The following is a 21748-nucleotide window of genomic DNA, read 5'->3' as shown; positions in this document are numbered from 1 at the left end:
AAGTATGAGGGTCTGACTGAGGAACAGGAGTGCTGGTGGTGTAAGATCTAGTGTAGGTATGAAGTCCTGAGAACCAAGAGTGCCAGTGGTATCACTTCTGGTGTATGTCGGAAGACTTGAGATCTAGGAGAGCCTGTGGCGGAAGTCCCAGTCCAAGGGCGGGAGAAAACCAGTGTGCCAGCTCCACAGTCAGTCAGAAGGAATGAATTCTCCCTTGCTCAGCTGTTTTGTTTTTTTCAGGTCCTCAATGGATTGGATGAGGCCCACCCACATTGGGAAGGACAATCTATTTGATCCTAGTCTACCAATTCAAATGCTAATGTCCTCCAGAAATATGCTCACCGACACACATGGAAATAATGCTTAACCGGTATCTGGGCACCCCATGACCCAGTCAACTTGACACATGAAATTAACCATTCCAAATACCATGAATAAGTTTTTCCTGTACTCTTAGTCATATTATTTCCAAAAGCACTTGTGTTATACTTTAAACAAATGTTTCTGATGAAAATGTTCTGATGAAAATATTCCTTGAGCGTTATTTCCTTTCCCTGAAAATGTGTAAAAAATATCCCAAATCCCTAATATGATCACAATTGTAATCAAAATCCACTGTGCAGACCTGTAATTTAGTTCATTTTAGAGTAGTCGTATGGGAACATCTTGCCAATTTTCAGTCAGTTGCAACAAAAGAGTAGACTCTTAAGAGACTCCTTGAAATTTCAGCATGCCTCCAAGATCCAGAATCTATACCCTGATGTTTTCTCCCAAAACAAGGAAACGAAGTCAAACTGTCAGGTGGAAATTTTATGCCATTTTTCTTTAATGCTTTTAGATGGCTTATGATTTAACAAAACTAATACTTACTGAATATACTGCTTTATGAAATGTTAGAATTAAAAAAAATTTTCTAAATGAATAATCATTGGAATTCGAATGTGGAAATTTAGTATTTTTTTCCCCCTGGAAATATTTTCTTTTGTTCTTTAATTCCACCATATATTAGGAGGTTGGCCTAAAAAGAGAAGGATGGTAATTTTTATTTTATTTCCAACCAGTGGAATCTATCAGAGTATTGACTTTTCTAACTCAGCAGAAGGATTTTGCTATATTTTCTATTAGATAAATAGTAAAGGGGTAGTCATAGATTTTATGTAGTATTTTCTTTGGTACATTAGCTGTTATTTTCTTTGATGCATCTCACAATATCACTTTTATATTTTAAAGTGTTCTGAAACAGTAACAGATCAATTTTTAAGTCTGCAAGTCACTTTTATTTTAACTTAGTGGATTAGGAATCCTCAAACTGGGGAACTAACTCATGAAGGAGTCCTAGGCTGTTAATCCCCTCTGGGAGTTGTGGGGCAGGGGCTGGCAAAAGCTAATGCTCTTTCCAACATGTTGCTATTACAAACATTGTTGTTCTAAACATTCTTGTGTATGTCTTTTGTGCGCACATAAGTTTCTCTGGAATATATTACCTTGGAGAGGAATTGGGAGGTCACAGGGACATTGCCCTCTGCCTACAGAATATGAGAGTTCCAGTTGGTCCATAGCTTGGTTTTATTTTGCGAGAATTAAAGTTTTTAAAAACCTGATAATGAGTCTGACATGGTATTCTGTTGTTATTTTAATTTGCATATTCTTGATTTTTGTAGTGAGATGGATTTTTTCAAATGCTCTTTTGAAAATTCATATTGCCAGTCTTGAAAAAAATTGGGTTCTTTTGTTTACTGAGTTCTTCACAAATCCTAGATGCTAATTCTAAGTTGGTTGTATGTATTATGAGTATTTTTCTCATAATATGGTCTATGACTTCGTTTTGCACTATTTTCAGCTGTCTTGATGAATAGACTGGATTGTCAGTATCTTACAGTTATAACTTTTATCCTGAAGTATATTTCTTTCTATTTTGATGCTATGAAGATACTTGTCTATTTTCTTCAAAAATTTTTAAAGTTTTACTTTTCACATTTAGGTCTTTATTCCACTGTCTATAGTGCAAGGTGGTAATTCCTTATGTACATATGCATGTAAGTGTATTTTTTAATTTAAAATCATTGATAAGCATTTGCCTCTGAAGCACTTCTGAAGAGTCTGTACTTTCTTATCCATAATGCCTGTTCTATCAGGTATAAAGTTTTCATACGTGAGCAGTTCTGTTTCTGGGCTCTTTTTCTGTTCCGTTGGCCTTGTTTTTTTCTGCTTCAGTTGTACTTTGAATAAGGCCTTTAACCTTGGTGGTGTTTTTTCAAGAATTTCTTGGCTATTTTTGACTTCTTTGTCTTTCATATTTTCTTTTCTTTTTTTTTAAAGTTTATTTATTTATGAGAGAGAGAGAGACCGAGTACAAGTGGAGGAGGGGCAGAGAGAGAGGGCGACACAGAATATGAAGGAGGTTCCAGGCTCTGAGCTGTCAGTACAGAGCCTGATGTGGGGCTTGAACTCAAAAACGATGAGATCATGACCTGAGCCAAAGTCAGATGCTTAACTGACTGAGCCACCCAGGTGCCCCTTCTTTCGTCTTTTAAAATTAGTTTTGTAGACATACAAACACACATATATTGTTTTCAGGAAGTTGTGCATGTCATCTAAGGTTTTGAGATTTACTGACAAATTATTATTATCATTTGTATTCTTCTCTCCTTCACCCCCCCCCAACATTCCTTATTCTATTGGATTTGTAGTTATGCCCCCTGAAATTCTTTTTATTTCTTTGTGTTCTTCCCTTTTCTTGATCAATCTTGCCATAGGTTTGCCTGCCTTTCTTAATTTTTTTTCCCTAAGAACCAACTTTTGGTTTTGTGGAGTCTTATGGTCTTTATTTTCTATCTTATTTCTACTCTTCTCCTTATTGTTATAACTTAGAAATTGAGTGGGAAATTTCTATAGGAAATCCCGGTGGAGCTGTTTATGGGAGAGGCTGGGCCTGAGATAATGATTTGCTATTTGATAAAGATAGTGGAGAGAAGTAGGAGGAAGGAAAGACACAGTGATTGTAGGTCAGTGGGAAGCCTTCTTGGTTCCAGTAATACTGCCACTATTCCTGTTTCCTTTTAAAGGCCTCTGTACTTCCAAGAGTGTGCATAGTTTGCAGTAATTGACATGTTTGTATCTTTCACTAGCCTGACAGGATGGGGAATCTTACCTTCTCTTGCCGCCTACAGCAGTCAAAGCATTGGATACGTGTACATGGAATCAACCCTATTGACTCTCCTTGAGTGTGGCTGTGTATACATGATTTAACAGGAACGTATTATGGGTTCTCATTCTAGAGGATTCAAGAAAATTACCAATTTTAACCCATAAAAATATCTCCCCCATTGCCGTGAACTGAATTTTTTCCCCCTTAATGTACAGAGAGGGCAAGGATTGACTTTTTTAAATCAAATTTTAATTTGATTAAAATTTTTTTTAACGTTTATTTATTTTAGAGATAGAGACACACACAGAGTGCAAGCGAGGGAGGGGCAGAGATGAAGGTAAGATACAGAATCTGAAGCAGACTCCAGACTCTGAGCTGTCAGCACAGAGCCTGATGCGGGGCTTGAACCCACAAACCGTGAGATGATGACCTGAGCTGAAGTCAGACACTTAACTGACTGAGCCACCCAGGTGCCCCTTGATTTTTAAATTTAACATGAATATGAGCTACTTTTTTTTTTTTTTTTAAGTTTATTTATTTTGAGAGAGAAGAGAGAGGGAGGAGCACAGAGAGAAAAGGAGACAGAGAATTCCAAGCAGGCTCTTTGCTGTCACCCTGGAGTCCTGATGTGGGGTTCGATCTTCCAAACCATGAGATCATGACCTGGGCCAAAACCAAGAGTCGGACCCTTAACTGACTAAGCCACCCAGGCGCCCTGAACTAGTATTTTTTGCTTGAAGAAATTTGTTAACCTTCCGATTTAAGGAAGACAAGTAATTGCCTTTCAATTATCAGAGATACTTCTTTTAATGTAAAGGTAGCTGTATATGTATCTTCTGTCACTGCTTCTGTTTCCAGAAGGCATTTAGGTCTTAATCTGAAGATTAATGTGAAGATTAAAAGTTAATAACTTGCCAATTAAAAATAATCCAGACTCATATGCACCCCTATATTCTAGGAAAATGTGAAAAAGTTTAATGTTATTATTCTAAAGCTTAATGCTTCTGAACAGCTAAAAGGGCATTATTGTTCACAGAGTAGTATGTAAAAAGCTATCTTTAAAGGTCAGGAAAGAGTCATACAAGCTGATTCAATGTAGCGATCAAGTAAAAAAATGACAAGAGAACAGAATTCTTGGACGATTTATCGTCTTGATTTTTTACAAATTATAGCTGTTTGGCTTTGGAATAGCATTTATATGTGGAAAATGCTTGGAGTAAGCTTTCCTACAGAAATTATCCCGTCTGGTGCTTTGGAGATGGACCTAGTTTTGAATCTCCGTTTCTTATTTACTAGCTGTGTGGTATCTGTTAGGAATGCCATTTAGCTTCAAGTAACAGCAGCGGCACAAACAAAAAAGGGGTTTATTTTTCTCATGTGAAGAGAAATCTGGAAACAGCTGCTGGCTTTGGTGTAATGTTCAGTGATGATCTCTGATTCTTTGTCTTTTTCTCCTGAAACAACACGGCTGCTTCAGCTTGAGGCATCACATCCGCATTGCAGGCAAGGAGAAAGGGGGAAGGACAGAAACAACTTTCACTGGGACAAGTGACTTTGATATTTTGGGGGGGGGGAGCAAGAGATTTTTTGCTTATATTTGGAAAAGTAGGTCCCATGATCAATCTTAGCCGAAAGGTAGCTCGGGAGATGAGTAAGTGGCTTTATGGCATCTGTGGAAGAAATATACAAGGGAGAAGTTGGGAATGGATGGGGGTGTTGGTCAGTCTGCGATGTCTGCCTTGTGACCATGGGTACTATACCGAAGCTGAATAAGCCTCAGTTTCCTCTTGGGAATAGTAGGAACACCACTACGTGAGACTTGGACTTTTAGTGTACTATTAAAATCTTTCACATCTAGAATGATGTCTTATAGATGTATTTGCTCAGAAATAATAAAAGAAGATTATTAGAAGAATTACATGAACAATGCATTTAGGGCACTTTGTCCAGTGCTTGGCATTTAGTACCCTATAAATGAGATCGACTTTTGTCTCCAGTGTATGCAGTGATGGAGTGCATTTATTATACAAGCATAAATAGAAATTTTTACAATTTGATTATCTTGTTATATTTTATCACTTAATGTGTAATTGAAGGTTCATTGTTTTCTTGATGAGTAACATTTCTAAAAGAATAGTCTTAATATGGTATCTGCCTTACTATATAGAGATGTATGAATGCTAACATGACAGGGTATTGTTACTATAAATGTGATTTGTGGAAATGTCTTAAATCACTTTCTTTAAAAATGTAAATTAAAATTGCTTTAAAAAAACTTTATTGAAATGCAACAGATAAAAACAGAGTATATTTAAGCATATAGCTCAGTAAATTTTTACAAAGTGAACACACTCATGTGACCAACGCCCAGGTGAAGATACCGAACACTACCAGCACTGTAAAAGCCTTCCTTGTGCCCCCTTCTGGTCATTGCCACCTTCCCTTGACCCTTCTTGTGGTCATGAGGGGAGGTGGGAGTAGATCCTGAAGAGGGCTTGTGTGTCCTACAAGGTAGAAGCTTCAGTATTGTTACATGGAGGGGAGGGGCGGGGGGTGGGTGGGCCACTTTTGCAGGCCCAGGTTTAAGGTGATCTGATGTTTCAGGCTTTTTAGGTATTGACACAATTGTCCCTAGCTTGTCTTCCAGTCTCAGTTCTTCCCATGCAGGATCCTGACCTCAGAATAGCGTCTTGGCTGGATTGAGTATTCCAGTTTTCTTTGATGATCTGCTGTCCTGATATTTAGCTCCTAGGCCCAGTCCTCAGCCCTTTCTGTTCTCTGGCTGCAGAAGATGAAAGAAGGCTTCTTACTTTTCACATGTCACCTCAGATCATTCTTAGGTTTTCATTTCCTCCCCAATTTGTTGCTGTCCTAGCAACAGCTGATTCCATAGACCTTATAATTATTACTTCCTGTCAACCTCTTAAAACCCTGAGATTATTTCACCTGCCAGTAAATTTCCTTCAGCCGGCATCCTTTCCCATTTCACCACTGGTGAAAGTTTTAGCAGTTGCATTACTACTCATGTGAAGGGCTATCTGCACTTCTTCACCTACCAGCTGATCCGGCTGCAAAATCTCATCTTTGAGTCTGCTTTCTGGATGTCTCCTATTGCAACCAGCATTGACAGAATTCTCTAGGAAACAGACTCAGAGGTAGAGCTCTGCATTCGCCGCCTATTTTTTTTTGTTTAATATTTTGGGGAACAACACCTTGGAGGGAAGCAGGATTGGGCAGGAGGAGCTGAATTGCACTGTGGTTGCAACAAAGTCTTCAGCCAATCCCGTGGGACCATTCAGGAGCTAGAATAGAGCTTCAGGATAGTCTCAGATTGATGCGAGGGGTCTGGACCTTTGTACCCTCCCAGTGACCACTCAGTGGATGCAGCTGCCTTGAGAGGGACTCAGCTGTGAGCCCTCAGCAGTCATTCTTCCTGCAGCTTGGAGAACGAGCGCTTCCGTGCTGAAAAGCTATCTGGAGGGCGCACCGCAGCATCCACTGCTGATGCTGGATATTGATTTTCAGACTTTGTTCTTTTCCACTGCATGTACTTAATGCTATTAATTAGTTATTGTGCAGTTTAACTCTTTCCAACATATGCTATTTAGTTTTTCTGTCTCCTGGTTCTGTTTGTTACAGAGAGTGATATTTTAGAACGTGCACTCTTGGTTGTAGACTTGTCTTTTTTTCCTTTTAGATCTATCACTGTTTGCTTTATAGTTTCAGGCAGTGTTATGCAAATGTAGGATTGTTGTGTCTTATTGCATTGTACCTTTTATTTTTATGAAATATTTCTCCTTATTTTTAATATGCCTTTTGTCTTAAAATCTACTTTGTCTAATATATAGTTTCCTAGCTTTCTTTTGGCCAGTGTTCCCATAGTATCTCTTTTTCATTCTTTTAAAATACCTTCCTGTGTTCAACTATGTGAGGCATATCTTACAAGCATTTAGAATTAAAAAAATCTGGTCTGATCATTTTTGTCTTATAATTGTTGGAGCTTATATACTTCATTTACATTTAATGCTATTACTTGATAGATTTGAATTTAAGCCTGTCATCTTATTATTTGTTTTCTGTTGTTCCAGTTGTTCTTTGTTCCTATTTTGCCTCCCTTTTTGCCGTCCTTTTTTAACCATTCCATTTTTGTCCTTGTTATTCTACCCCCTGCTCCATTACCTTGCTAGTTACGTATTCTTTTCACTGTTCTAATAGTGAACACCCTAGAGATTTCAGTGCATCTTTGATCTGTTTGAGCCAGCGTTAAATTAGGGCTTTTACTTGTTTCTTTCGTGGATAGTACAGTTGTCTCTTTTTATAAATTCCATTTTTTCTGATGAAATTCTCCTTATTTTCACCTAATTTATAGAACACACTAGTCATTATTGTTTAAAAGTTTGTTTCTGATGGTTCTCAAATCTGGTTCACTTTGTGGACTGTTTCTGTTGTCTGCGCCCCACCGCACCCATTTTTTAGGTTGTATGATTTCTTGGCCAGCATCGTGATTTTTTATTGCCTATCAGATGTGTATGAAAACTTGTAGAAACTCTGGAGGATTCAGTTTTTTTTCCTGGTGGACATACATACCACCTTTCACCTTGATCAAAGTGGGGCTGGTCTACCTTAAGGGTCTTGACTCAGTGCCTGCAGTGTTTGCCCAGACCTCTGCTCCTTCATGCCTTCTGTACTCCACTTCTGGTCTCCCCAGCACCATGGGTTTGCCAGAATCTCTGCTTTGCTTTTCATCCTGTTAACTGCTTTCACTTTGCTTGCTTGGATTTTTTTGTGATAATAGGTTTACCAGGTGCCTTCCCTCGATTTTGTACTTGTTCATATTGAGTTACTGAGATCCATAGAATTTTTGATAGTGATGGTTGTGGTATGTGATGCACAGAGTATGATCTGTGTGTAATTTTATTAATTTGTAGACTTTAGTGGAAGATAGTTGTATTTGTGTGCATTGTGGTAAGGAGGGAATGACAGAAGTGTAACTTAATGAGTCCCACCAGAAATTATTCCATAGGGCATATCTAAATTTATGATTTAGGGTAACCACAAAAATATTTTAGTCCTATTTTAATATGAATTTAATAGATCCTTTTTTGTTTTGTTTTGTTTTATCTCATGGACTCATTTTATTAATTCAATTTGAGAAACCAGCAGTTTGTGGTGGAAATGGGCAAACTCAAAGTTCAGTACAGAGAGTTTCAGATAACCAGGGCCAATACATTATTTCTGAGGTCCCAGATTTTCACTGGGCCAAAAATGTAACATACATTACTTCAGATCCAAGGTTGGCAAACTATGGCCTGTGGGCCAAATGTGGCACTATCTATTTTTGTAAATAGAGTTTTATTGGAGCACAGCCCCTCCTCTTCCTGTATGTATTCTCTATGGCTGCTTTGCCATTAGAGTTGAGTGATTGCAACAGAGATTGTATGGCCTGTGAAGCTTAAGATGTTTACCATCTGGCCTTATATAGAACAAATTGGTTGATCTCTGTTTCAGATGATCAAACTTAAGAGATTCAATTCTTTCTATAGAATCTAAGGAATTGGCTATAGCTTAAAAGTGCATTTTCTCTCCTCTCTTTGTCCTCACTTGATTTAAAACAATTTTTCTTTTTATTTTGAGAGAGAGAGAGGGAGGGAGTGCGAATGGGGGAGGGAAAAGGGGAGGGAGGGAGGGAGGGAGAGAGAGAGAGAGAGAGAGAGAGAATATCTCAAGCTGGCTCCACACTCAGTGCAGAATCTGACACAGGCTTGATCCCACGACACACGAGATCATGACCTGAACTGAAACCAAGAGTCAGATATTCAACTTGTTGAGCCACCCAGGTGCTCCGCCCCCGCCCCCCCCCAAACCCTACTTGATTTTTAAGATTGCTTTTCTGCTCCCATTTCTTCTCGCTCTGGAATCTCACTCTGTTGATGGTCTGTCTATTGAAAGAATACAGGTGACATTGAAAGACTTTAGGGGTTTCTGCACCAGAGATGTGTGTCAAGGAGGCAGTAAGGGGTGGGAGGTGTGTCTTCCCACACAGTGACCATTAACAAGAAACACTTGAAGGTCACATTTAAGCTTTACTTCAAAGTATGGCATATACTGCAACTGTTTTGAGATACAGACTCTGGTTGAAAGCCGTCAGAATTGGGGAGCCCTTTGTTCAGCAAAGGCTTTTTATAAACTGCGGCAGTCACAGAGAACACTGTAGTTTGGATTTAGCACGAAGCTAAAATTTCATGTCTGAGGACGGTTTATTACAATCATTCATCTTCGGGCATCCAGTCTGCTGACTCTTTTTGGCTCTACCTAAAAAGTCAGAGGTACTTTAGCCTCGCCTGTTTCCAAACCAGAAATAACTCAGACGTGGCCTCAACAGCACTAGAGTTCCACATTAGTTACACTGGCCGAGGATTTAAATGCTCGCAGGCATCAATCATCCTATTAGAGTTTTAGTGCTGCTGTAGGTGTTGTCAGGAATATGAAAAAAATGTGACCCAGTCTTTGTTCGCAGGGATGACCAGAGAGGGCTGGTCTGGCACTCTCCTCTCTTTAGCAGTCCCCTGTCAATCATTGAGTAACTCGGCCCAGCCCTTAGTGTGGAAACTCATTACTCTGGAAGGTGTTATTTTTGGGTTGGAGGCAGATGACTGTAGCACCTCTGTGGTGCCGCGTGCATAGCCTCACAGGCAGGCGGTGCTCAGCTTCCATCTTCTTCCTTTCATTTCCACCACACAGTCTTACCAGAAGTCACTGCAGCAGCAGAGCTGGTGCTGTGCCCTCTGATCTCCCCCTTACCCAGAATGACTCTAGAGTCAGGGATGAGAAGGCTCAACAAAAAAATAGAAACAAAAATTTGTTGGGAAAAACCCGTCCCTGCCGCTTCCTTTGTTTTAAGTTTATTTGTTTCCTTAGCATGAGAGCGAGCGGGAGAGGGGCAGAGAAAGAGGGAGAGAGAGAATCCCAAGCAAGCTTCGTGCTGTCAGTGCAGAGCCTGATGCCGGGGCTCGATCCCACGAGGTCATGACCTAAGCCGAAATCAAGAGTCCCAGGCTTAACCTACTGAGCCACCCAGCGCCCTCTCCCCCCTTTTAAAGCCAGAATGGGCATGTTGGAATTACAAGTGCTTTTAGAATAAAATACTTAATATGAAATGTTCGTGAACCCTCACATGGCATATAACCGTTTCTCCCTCTTGCCAGTAATTTCTGAAGTCTGTTAATCTTTATGATTAGAATTATTATAAAACTGGAGGGGGTTGAAATAGATGATGTATCACATCCCTTTAGATTCTTCAGTGCTGAGATTCGGGACTGAGTGTCTGATTATTGCAGGTCACGTTCACTTGGGGCAACACCTCACGAGCCTGGTGCTTGAAACCATCTTCCTGGAGCATCAGTTGCACTTGCAGATTTTGGGGTGGGGAGGGGGAAGTGTTTTATATAATGAAGAGGGGAATGAAAACTTTTTCTCATCTTTTAAAGAAGAAAGTAGACTGAAGAAATTTCTCATTTACACGGACTTCTCGTCACACTCGCAAGTTCCAGGAGCAAGAACTCGTGGAAGAGTTTTAGAAGCAGTGTTTTAGATAAACACTTAAGAGCTCTGTTTCTTTAAGCACCCAAGAGAAGCAAGAATTTCTGTCAGTGGTACATAGCTAATTCTCCCCAAGAAGGGAAAATGATCCTGTTGTTGACTCGGTCAGTTTTACTGGATTTTGAGGGCAGAACTCTTGTTTTTAGAGTAGAGATTGAGAGGAGTAAGGAAGTAACATTATGTATATGAAAACACTTCCTGATTAGTAAAATACTATGACAGGGGTAGTAGTGGCAGAAATAATAGAAGAATCAACCCCACTCCCATGCCTAAAGGAGGGGCTGCTAATAACTAGAGCTCAGAAAAAGAGGTGTTAGTTTCATACTGGGTTAGAAAGTGACAGAGGTTGAATTCAAAGGGCTTACTTTGGTTTTCTTCCCTCCTTTCCTTCCTTCCTGTTTTCTTTATAAATTGTTTTTCATAGATCCTTTTCAAGAGAGTAGTATTCTTTGTATTTTGATGATACAATACAGAACTCTACAGATGAGAGCATTTCCTAACATTTATTTTTTGCTGTGCTATCACATAATTTGGCACCTGTGTCTTTGAACTGGCAGATACTAAGGTGCTTAATTTTTTTAAGTTCAGAAGCTAAGACCTGCATATTTATGTTTTTAAAAATAAACTCATATTTCATTTGCAGATATTGTCTGAAATAACTGCTCTAAATATTGTAATTTGGAGAGTAAATCAGTTTATATATGACCTTGAAACTAACAGAGGACTTCAAATGGGTTTTAAAAAAGGAGGAGGAGATATTTCAGAAGAGACTTCTGTATGTGCCTAAGAGATGTTTGTGTTCCTCCTCAGTTTTCCTAGTTTTGAAAACGCTAATAGCCCGTAAAAATGACGGTTTTGCCAACAGCAAGAATCCATTGGGATTGCCCAGAGCCCCCGTTGCTGGCTCCAGCTTCCCCTCCTCCTCCTCCCCCCACTGAGTCATCAGTCAGCATCCTTGAATGAAAACACTGTTGCTTATTTCTGTTTGGATCCAGTGTAGACTCACAAGTTGGGCATGAGCTGCCTCTTTCATGTTCTTTGCCTGAGTCCAAGACAGCTTTCTTAGTGGGGCCAACAGGTGGCAGTTTCGGCAGCCTGACCGTGCATCGCATCGTTTTCAGCAGTAGTGATGCTCCTGGACACAAAGACCTAAACTGAAAATAGCCTGAACCTGCTACATGTTGAATTCAAATACTGTGTAGTTCTCAAATGTAGTTTTGCGTCATCATTATCTTTCTCCCTTTTTACTTACCTGTTTTTGTTTTTTTTTTAAATGGAGAAATGTAGGTTCCACTCAAGACCTGTCCAGTTAGAATCAGAGGATGGGAATGTGGGTGGCCCAAGCAGCCACATGAAAAAAGCCATAAACCTCTGTTGGCGATCCTGATGGCCAGCCAGGGTTGACTGATTTATAGTATGCATTCAAGATTAATTTTATTCACAATCATATATTAGAAAATAACTTATTTAGGTTTGAATAACTGTTTGCTATGGGAGAAATATATTAATGCATAGTTAAGAAATGAAGGAAAAGTATTCACTCAGCCTACCGTGCACACTTTGTCTTGGGCTCTATCTGTATATCTTTAGGTACATTCTTGAATTTGAGTTAATCCTTTTCCCTGCTATATGGAGTCTATTTCTTATTAGGTTTGCTAAACTGGAGAAAGAGTAAAAACAAGTACAAAGATGAGTGACATGGTGGCTTACTATTGTATAGCATCTTTTTCTTAAAGAGACAATTTTTTTTTTTTTTTAATGTTAGGAATGAGTTTCTGGGAAGAGGAAAGTGCCACTTCTCTTCCATATGATTTTATAATGAGTTTAGGGGAAAGAAAGAGGGTGGGGAGAGAGTAAAATTTTGAGGTATTAGTAAGTAAGTGCCATGTATTATTATCTTATTTTACAACTATAGGATTTTTGGTTTGCTTTAGCAAAAACCGAAAATTAAATCATGTATATTTTTAAAGACATCCACTTTTTGGCATTGTTGACTTCTAATAATATGATCTGCTGCCTTTTGCTGTTTGACTTAAAAAAAATCTAACTTTAATCTCAGAATTAACTCTCAGAAGTAAAGGCAGAATCAAAATATTAGGTGGTAGTTTAATTAAGTAAGTAAGTTCATTGGGAAGTGAGTTACAGTAAAGCCATAACACCGATTTCAGTAAGTCAGTGGGTATGGGAAGTGATTAGTTGGCTCATTTAGTTTTTGAATTGGTGGTCCATTGGTTAAGGATTCTGTTTCATGTGATACAAATCTTCACATCTGAGACTTTTAACATATCAATGTATATTGAGGAGGTAGATAACATTGAACCAGCAGGTGTCAGTAAGCACCATAATAAAAACATAGTCCTGCTTATGTCAACCTTTGTTACTTTAGGGATGCTTCAATGTAAATCAACTTCCAAATGATATTTCATTGGACGTCTTCTATGCACTTTAATGCAAAATCCTTCTTTCAGCTGTTTTGGGGAATACGTCTAAAGCATAGCAACAGCTCTAAAAAGATTTAGTTCAATGAAAAAGATGTTTGCCAAGTGCTAGCTATGAACTTTTCCTCATTTTAGTGTCTTGAAAAACATTTCACACAAATTATCCCAAATCAGAAAACTGTTTACGTATTTCTCTGGTTATCTGCATTCTACTTCAATATTTCATTTTCAATTTCAATATTTCAATTTCATACTGACCAGTTAACCATATGTATTTTACAGAAATAGGAGTAGGAATTCATAAACAAACTGTTCTCATAATGGCCTTAATTTTTCAATGAAAATATGGTATTTTTATTCTTTCAGCATACAATTAGCTATTTATTTTAGACCTATTCTAATTCATTGAATAGTCAGGGGAAGTAATGTCTATTTCACAAAATTGAAAGTTTTAATACTTATTTCTTGGTTTACTTTAATTTTTATTAGAAATCCTCTGTCTTATTTCCTTGCTCTTCACTTGATAACTTGACAAAAATACGAATCCAGTAGGCAAATATGCTAACCAGTATTTTGTGATAATCTTATTAGAATAGTAAACAATAAAAGAATGAGTAAGGAGAAGGTCACTGAAACCACAAGGAAGGTACATGAGTTGCAAGATGATCTGAGGTACTTTCATTTTTCTATTTCTTAGCCTACCAAATAGACCTATTTTGCATGCACACTTAACTTACTAAAATCCAGTAGTATCCAGCAATCGCATTCCTAGATATTTACCCAGGTGAAATGGAAACTAATGTGAACCTAATGGTGAAATGGAAACTAATGTGAAACTAATGTGAACCTGTATGCAAATGTTGATAGTGGCTGTGTTTGTAATTGTCCAGAACTGGAAACAATGCAGGTGATGTATCTCAATTGGCAAGTGGATAAATAAACTGTGGTACATCCATGCAGTGGAGTACTACTCAGCAGTAAGAATGAACAGGCTGCATGGAGCAACCTAGACGGGTCTCAGATATGTCGTGCTCAGTGAAAGAAGCCATACTCAAAAGTCAGTATTGGCTCCCATTTGTACGCTGTCCTAGAAAAGGGAAAACTATAGCGATAGAGTACAGATCAATTTTTGACAGGAAATGTGGTCGGATTTGACTGTAAAGGGACACAGTAGTTTTAATTAAAAGACATGCAAAGTTTTGTGATGAGGGTATGCATCTGTTTCTTTGTTGACACTGAATATAGGATAATTTAATGTGCTTACAAATTTTTTTTTGAATGTTTATTCATTTTTGAGAGAGAGAGAGAGAAACAGAGTGTGAGTGGGGGAGGAGCAGAGAGCGAGGGAGACACAGAAACCAAAGCAGGCTCCAGGTTTTGAGCTATCAGCATACAGCCCAATGTGGGGCTCAAACTTAACCCCTAATGTTCTTTTTTATGTTGTATCTTTAAACTTAGTTTTTAAACTTTTAATTGTGATAGATTTCAGATTTACAGAAAAATTATAAAAACGAACAAAGAATTTCCGTATAATCTTCATCTTGGGGTGCCTGGGTGGTTCAGTCGGTTGAGCATCCGACTTCGGCTCAGGTCATGATCCCACAGTCTGTGAGTTCGAGCCCCGTGTCGGGCTCTGTGCTGACAGCTCAGAGGCTGGAGCCTGCTTCGGATTCTGTGTCTCCCTCTCTCTCTGCCCCTCCCCCGCTCATGCTCTGTCTCTCTCTCTCTCTCTCTCTCTCTCTCTCTCTCTCTCTCTCCTCTGTCAAAAATAAATAAACATTAAAAAAAAATCTTCATCTTGATTTCCCCAGTGTTAAGATTTTATCGCGTTGAGGGGCATCTGGGTGGCTTATGTGGTTAAGTGTCTGACCTCGGCTCAGTTTGTGATCTCATGGTTTGTGAGTTCAAGCTCTGCATCAGGCTCTGTGCTGACAACTCAGAGCCTGGAGCCTGCTTCGGATTCTGTGTCTCCCTCTCTCTCTGCCCCTCCCCCACTCACGCTCTAAGCGTGACAGTAGATTTTAAAAAAAGAATTATTATTATTATTTTTGAGAGAGATCGAATAGGGGAGAGGAGCAGAGGGAGAGAGAGAGTCTTATTAATCAGGCTCTGTGCCCATTGTGGAGCCCGACACAGGACTCAGTCCCACAACCCTGGGATCATGACCTGAGCCAAAATCAAGAGTGGGGACTCTCAACTGACTGAGCCAGGTGCCCCTCCCCCTCCAAAAGAAGATTTAAATATTAGAGCACTTCAACATAAATGTTAGGAACTTAGAAAGAATAGCTGTAGTGTAGGAGAAAAGTCAGAAGAATAGGATCACAGAACATTTTACGAAAGTGAGATAGTCAATTTTGTTGAAAGCTGGGCAAGGTCAAGAAAGAGGATGTGGCAAGCAGCCTTATCATTTCTTGACTGTTGCAGTAGCTTCTTAACTGGTGTTGCTTATGGTTGGGAACCCCTCTACTCAGTCACATGGCAAGAAAGACTGTCTTTCAAAAATAGTGAAATTCTTTCTCTTGGCCGCTTGAAACTCAACATTAGCTCTCTGATACCAACTGGATAGAGTAAATACCCTAACAGTTTTTTCATGAACTGACACCTGTGTTGTTAATGTAACCTGCTACTAACTCTCCACCACCTATCTCCTACTACCTGTCAACTTACTTTGAAGCTACTTTGTAAGATGTTGTGTTCTGCTTTTGGGTATTTCGATATCTTTTTTTCCTTTTCCCAGAATTCCTCTCTTCCTTGGTCATCTAAACCTTGTTAACTTTTCCTCTTCATTATTTAAAACCCAATTTAGATAGCACCTTCTTTGGGCAGCTTTTTTTGATTGAAGATTGGTGGCCAAATTTGTTGAATTTGATAATGATTATTCTCATCATTGACTTTAGATTTATTAAACTGTAACAGTAATTATTTGATGTTTTTATGACAGACATACATGCATTCATTAATTAAATATTCAGCACCTGTTTTGTGCTGAGCATTGACTTGAGCACTGGGGATACAACTGTGGCTGACAAATATATAGGTCCCTGCAACATGGAATTTATAATCTAGAAGGTTGAATATATATTTAACATATTTTATTTTATTTTATTTTATTTTATTTTATTTTATTTTATTTTAATTTTAATTTTATTTTTTAATATATGAAATTTATTGTCAAATTGGTTTCCATACAACACCCAGTGCTCATCCCAAAAGATGCCCTCTTCAATACCCATCACCTACCCTCCCCTCCCTCCCACCCCCCATCAAACCTCAGTTTGTTCTCAGTTTTTAAGAGTCTCTTATGCTTTGGCTCTCTCCCACTCTAACCTCTTTTTTTTTTTTCCTTCCCTCCCCCATGGGTTTCTGTTAAGTTTCTCAGGATCCACATAAGAGTGAAAACATATGGTTTCTGTCTTTCTCTGTATGGCTTATTTCACTTAGCATCACACTCTCCAGTTCCATGCACGTTGCTACAAAGGGCCATATTTCATTCTTTCTCATTGCCACGTAGTACTCCATTGTGTATAGAAACCACAATTTCTTTATCCATTCATCAGTTGATGGACATTTAGGCTCTTTCCACAATTTGGCTATTGTTGAGAGTGCTGCTGTAAACATTGGGGTCCAAGTGCCCCTATGCATCAGTACTCCTGTATCCCTTGGGTAAATTCCTAGCAGTGCTACTGCTGGGCCATAGGGTAGGTCTATTTTTAGTTTTCTGAGGAACCTCCACACTGTTTTCCAGAGTGGCTGCACCAGTTTGCATTCCCACCAACAGTGCAAGAGGGTTCCCGTTTCTCCACATTCTTTCCAGCATCTATAGTCTCCTGATTTGTTCATTTTGGCCACTCTGACTGGCGTGAGGTGATATCTGAGTGTGGTTTTGATTTGTATTTCCCTGATGAGGAGCGATGTTGAGCATCTTTTCATGTGCTTGTTGGCCATCCTGATGTCTTCTTTAGAGAAGTGTCTATTCATGTTTTCTTCCCATTTCTTCACTGGATTATTTGTTTTTCAGGCGTGGAGTTTGGTGAGCTCTTTATAGATTTTGGATACTAGCCCTTTGTCCGATATGTCATTTGCAAATATCTTTTCCCATTCCGTTGGTTGCCTTTTAGTTTTGTTGGTTGTTTCCTTTGCTGTGCAGAAGCTTTTTATCTTCATGAGGTCCAGTAGTTCATTTTTGCTTTTAATTCCCTTGCCTTTGGGGATGTGTCAAGTAAGAAATTGCTGCAGCTGAGGTCAGAAAGGTCTTTTCCTGCTTTCTCTAGGGTTTTGATGGTTTCCTGTCTCACATTCAGGTCCTTTATCCATTTTGAGTTTGTTTTTGTGAATGGTGTAAGAAAGTGGTCTAGTTTCAATCTTCTGCATGGTGCTGTCCAGTTCTCCCAGCATCATTTGTTAAAGAGACTTTTTTCCATTGGATATTCTTTCCTGCTTTGTCAAAGATTAGTTGGCCATTCTTTTGTGGGTCTAGTTCTGGGGTTTCTATTCTATTCCATTGGTCTATGTGTCTGTTTTTGTGCCAATGCCATGCTGTCTTGATGATTACAGCTTTGTAGTAGAGGCTAAAGTCTGGGATTGTGATGCCTCCTGCATTGGTCTTCTTCTTCAAAATTACTTTGGCTATTCGGGGCCTTTTGTGGTTCCATATGAATTTTAGGATTGCTTGTTCTAGCTTCGAGAAGAATGCTGGTGCAATTTTGATTGGGATTGCATTGAATGTGTAGATAGCTTTGGGTAGTATTGACATTTTAAGAATATTCATTCTTCTAATCCATGAGCATGGAATGTTTTTCCATTTCTTTATATCTTCTTCAATCTCCTTCATAAGCTTTCTATTGTTTTCAGCATACAGATCTTGTACATCTTTGGTTAGATTTATTCCTAGGTATTTTATGGTTCTTGGTGCAGTTGTGAATGGGATCAGTTTCTTTATTTGCCTTTCTGTTGCTTCTTTATTAGTGTATAAGAATGCAACTGATTTCTGTGCATTGATTTTGTATCCTGCAACTCGCTGAATTCATGTATCAGTTCTAGCAGACTTTTCGGTGGAGTCTATCGGATTTTCCATGTATAATATCATGTCATCTGCAAAAAGTGAGAGCTTGACTTCATCTTTGCCAGTTTTGATGCCTTTGATTTCCTGTTGTTGTCTGATTGCTGAAGCTAGCACTTCAACACTATGTTAAACAACAGCGGTGAGAGTGGACATCCCTTTAACATATTTTATATATTAAAATATATTTTTATTTTATTTATGAAGAGATTAGTGGAAATAGATAAAATATAAGTATTTTTGGCCTTTGAAAATATAATGTTGGGGCGCCTGGGTGGTGCAGTCGGTTGAGCGTCCGACTTCAGCCAGGTCACAATCTCGCGGTCTGTGAGTTCGAGCCCCGCGTCAGGCTCTGGGCTGATGGCTCGGAGCCTGGAGCCTGTTTCCAATAATGTTCTCCCTCTCTCTCTGCCCCTCCCCCGTTCATGCTCTGTCTCTCTCTGTCCCAAAAATAAATAAAAAACGTTGAAAAAAAATTAAAAAATAAAAAAAAAGAAAATATGATAATGTGTGAAACCAATCTATAAATATTCTTATTCTGTAATAGCACTAAGAATCTAGTGACACATGGAACTATGTTAGATTTTATGCAAAGAAAATTTTGTTGCTCTTTATTCATTGTACTTATTAAGCTTACATGAAATATGAGAATTTCATACAGATGTTAATTTTCCAAGCAGAGGCTTTTTGACCTCTGTCAAGGGATATTGTAGAAGTGATTTTCCTGTTATGCAGATTGTTAGGTTAAATCACTTATATGATTTCTTTGAGTTTTATGTTGTTTTTTTAAAATTTCATTTTCCTTTAGCTTCTTTTCTTCGTAATTTTATTTATTTAGACATTGTCACTCATTAGTAGGTATGAGGAAACCCATTTTATTATAATCTAGTACAAACTTCTCAAGTGTGTTCTTAGCATTAGTCAAGCTGTGTGGGATATTAGAAAATGTTACACAAAGAAAACATTTTTTTGACTAAGTTAAACAGAATGAAGTTTTAAATGAATTTAAGTTTTTTATTAACTACAGGCCTGTTTGGATCCTTTAGTATGTCAGTATTTATTATGACTCTCTAAGAGTGATTTATATAATGAGTAGTATTTCACAGAGGTCTTTGACCTGGAAACCCTTTTTGTCATGGAGTGTTTTGTGAAACTATCTGTGGGATACTATGTGAAATGCTGATTTTAATGATTTGGATTTCACTGTAAAAGATACTCTAATTCATTACTAGCGTTCTCTTTCTTCTTCAGTCTCCTCCCCTCCTTGGATCCAACACTAAATAAAAACCAATCCAAAAATAGATAAATATGATTATATACCATGACTGAGATTCATCCCAGAAGTTAATACTGGCTTAACATTCAGAAATGAGTCACCATATTTCAACATTTTAATGAACTATTATTTCTATATATATGTATTTCTTTGCATGTATATATGAACAATATATATATATTATATATAATATATATATATATATATACCATCAAAGATAGAGAGAAAGCATTTAACATCTATATAAAATGTTTAAGTTTATTTATTTTGAGAGAGAGAGACCGCATGAGTGGGGGAGAGTCAGAAAGAGGGGGAGAGAGGGAATCCCAAGCAGGCTCTTCACTGTCAGCACAGAGCTTGATGTGGGGCTTGAACTCACAAAATCATGAGATCATGACCTGAGCCGAAACCAAGAGTCCGACACTTAACTTCCTGAGCCACCCAGGTATCCCTATATAAAATCTTCTGGCAAAGTAAGAATAGAAGGACACTGTCTCAACCTGATAAATTAAGACATCTAAGAAAAATATACATCTCACATTAATGGCGAAATGTTTTTTCAAGGGAACATATTTTTCTAAGATATGCCACTTTGGCCTATTGATTATTTTAAGCTGGTTATTTTTAAGATACTGCAAATACATGAGAAGCTCCAAAAACCAAGTAGAAGTTACTCCTTTGCATAGATATTTGTGTGTGTGTGTGTGTGTGTATATATATATATATATATATATTTTTTTTTTTATTTAAATTTCCATTTGTAAGGGTGTCTCTCTTGCTGTACCAGGAAGGAGGGTTGACCCAGTTTCTAGAAACTTACTAATAGAGAAGGTAATGAGTTAATTCTGTATAACAATCTTACCTTGTCTACTGTGCTTTTCCTGGTTACCTCTCATAACTGACTTATCTATGCTTTCATTTGATAAATGGCAAGGATGACAGAGTTGTAGTGTAAAGGGGTGTGGGGTGAAGGATAATCATTTCAGTATATGATTTGGAATCAATTGGATATCCATATGGAAAAAAACTAAATATTTTCTTTACATTATGTGATATAAAAATTTAATTACAGGTCAATTATGTATCTAAAATGAAAGATAAAACAATAAAGCTTACATTAGAAACTAATGTATGAAAACCTGGAGTAGAGAAATAATTCTTAAATAGTATACAAAGGTATTAATTATAAGGGAAAAGATGACATTGAAAAGGTTTTAGAAAAGACAAATTATAGAATGGAATGAAACATTTGCAATACAAATGACCCATGTCATTTTTTTAATTGTTTTTTAAAGAGTATAATCAAGTGAGGATGTGTTTTAGTTTCTCTGTTAATCCCACTTAAATGGATCCTAGTTTTTTAACATACAAGTTATATTTTCATATAAAATAACACAAGGAACCTAGAAATAGTTGACAGTGTGTAGAATCAGTGTTGTTGGATGGGCCAACAGCCGTGTCTCATTTGTAGTTCAATACTTGAGCCTTGTGCAGTAGGTGACATAGAATTAGTCTTATGTTTACGGAGTTAATGGATGAATGTTTAATAATTATAAGCAAAGTATGCATAAAAGAGTAAACAACCTCATGAGGACTAGCCTTTTAAGTTTAAACCTAAAATTACAGTAAGAATTGTAGTTGGACATACAGAACAAAAACACTAACATTTTAGAATATGAAGATGAGGTGCATTTTAGAATGTGTAACATTTACCACATTTATGGAAGCTTATTATGCTAATTATCTTTGCATATTGGCAAGGGTAAGGGGAAGTCTGTTTGGTCTATACGCTATAATGGAGAAGAGAAAATTTCATCTCACAATATAGAATTTTCTAAGCACATAATACTACTTTGGAGAAATGGACTTGGTTGGGACAGTAAATCTACCACTTGTGTTAGCTAAACAGAGCTTGAATTTGGCAAATGGCAGGTATAAGATATGGGTATGTTCTTGGATACTTTCTGAAACGTTAGGTAAGTCTAATATTTGAATGCAAGCATCAGGAATATGATAAGCAAAACGAGTTGGTAATGATTGCATTATTTAAATTTCAACTTTATATTTTTGCAGAGTTCTAAAGTTCTTATTGCTTCAGACAATGGATGAGCAATCACAAGGAATGCAAGGGCCACCTGTTCCCCAGTTCCAGCCACAGGTAATTTGTTCTAATGAAGGCTGGTGTGTGTGTGTGTGTGTGTGTGTGTGTGTGTGTGTGTGTGTGTGTG

General features: G+C 38.0%; 1 protein-coding gene across 8 annotated transcripts in view; it reads left to right on the top strand.

Moving 5' to 3' along the window:
- NEK7 (NIMA related kinase 7) overlaps nt 1-21748 on the top strand; it is a 154348-nt gene that overhangs the window by 35116 nt on the left and 97484 nt on the right. For 6 of the 8 annotated variants that reach the window (XM_040463516.1, XM_040463517.1, XM_040463519.1 and 3 more), the window contains one exon: nt 21594-21678. In XM_040463516.1, the coding sequence (XP_040319450.1) occupies nt 21622-21678 (57 nt within the window). In that variant the 5' untranslated portion in view covers nt 21594-21621. Of the gene's footprint in view, nt 1-3464; nt 3486-21587; nt 21679-21748 lie in introns of those variants that run through there. The other 2 variants (XM_040463518.1, XM_040463520.1) reach the window with 2 other exon arrangements.

Source organism: Herpailurus yagouaroundi, unplaced genomic scaffold (genome assembly GCF_014898765.1).
Source record: "Herpailurus yagouaroundi ecotype Mexico unplaced genomic scaffold, PumYag 403, whole genome shotgun sequence".
Classification (NCBI taxonomy): domain Eukaryota; kingdom Metazoa; phylum Chordata; class Mammalia; order Carnivora; family Felidae; genus Herpailurus; species Herpailurus yagouaroundi.
This window is presented reverse-complemented; position numbering and strand designations above follow the sequence as displayed.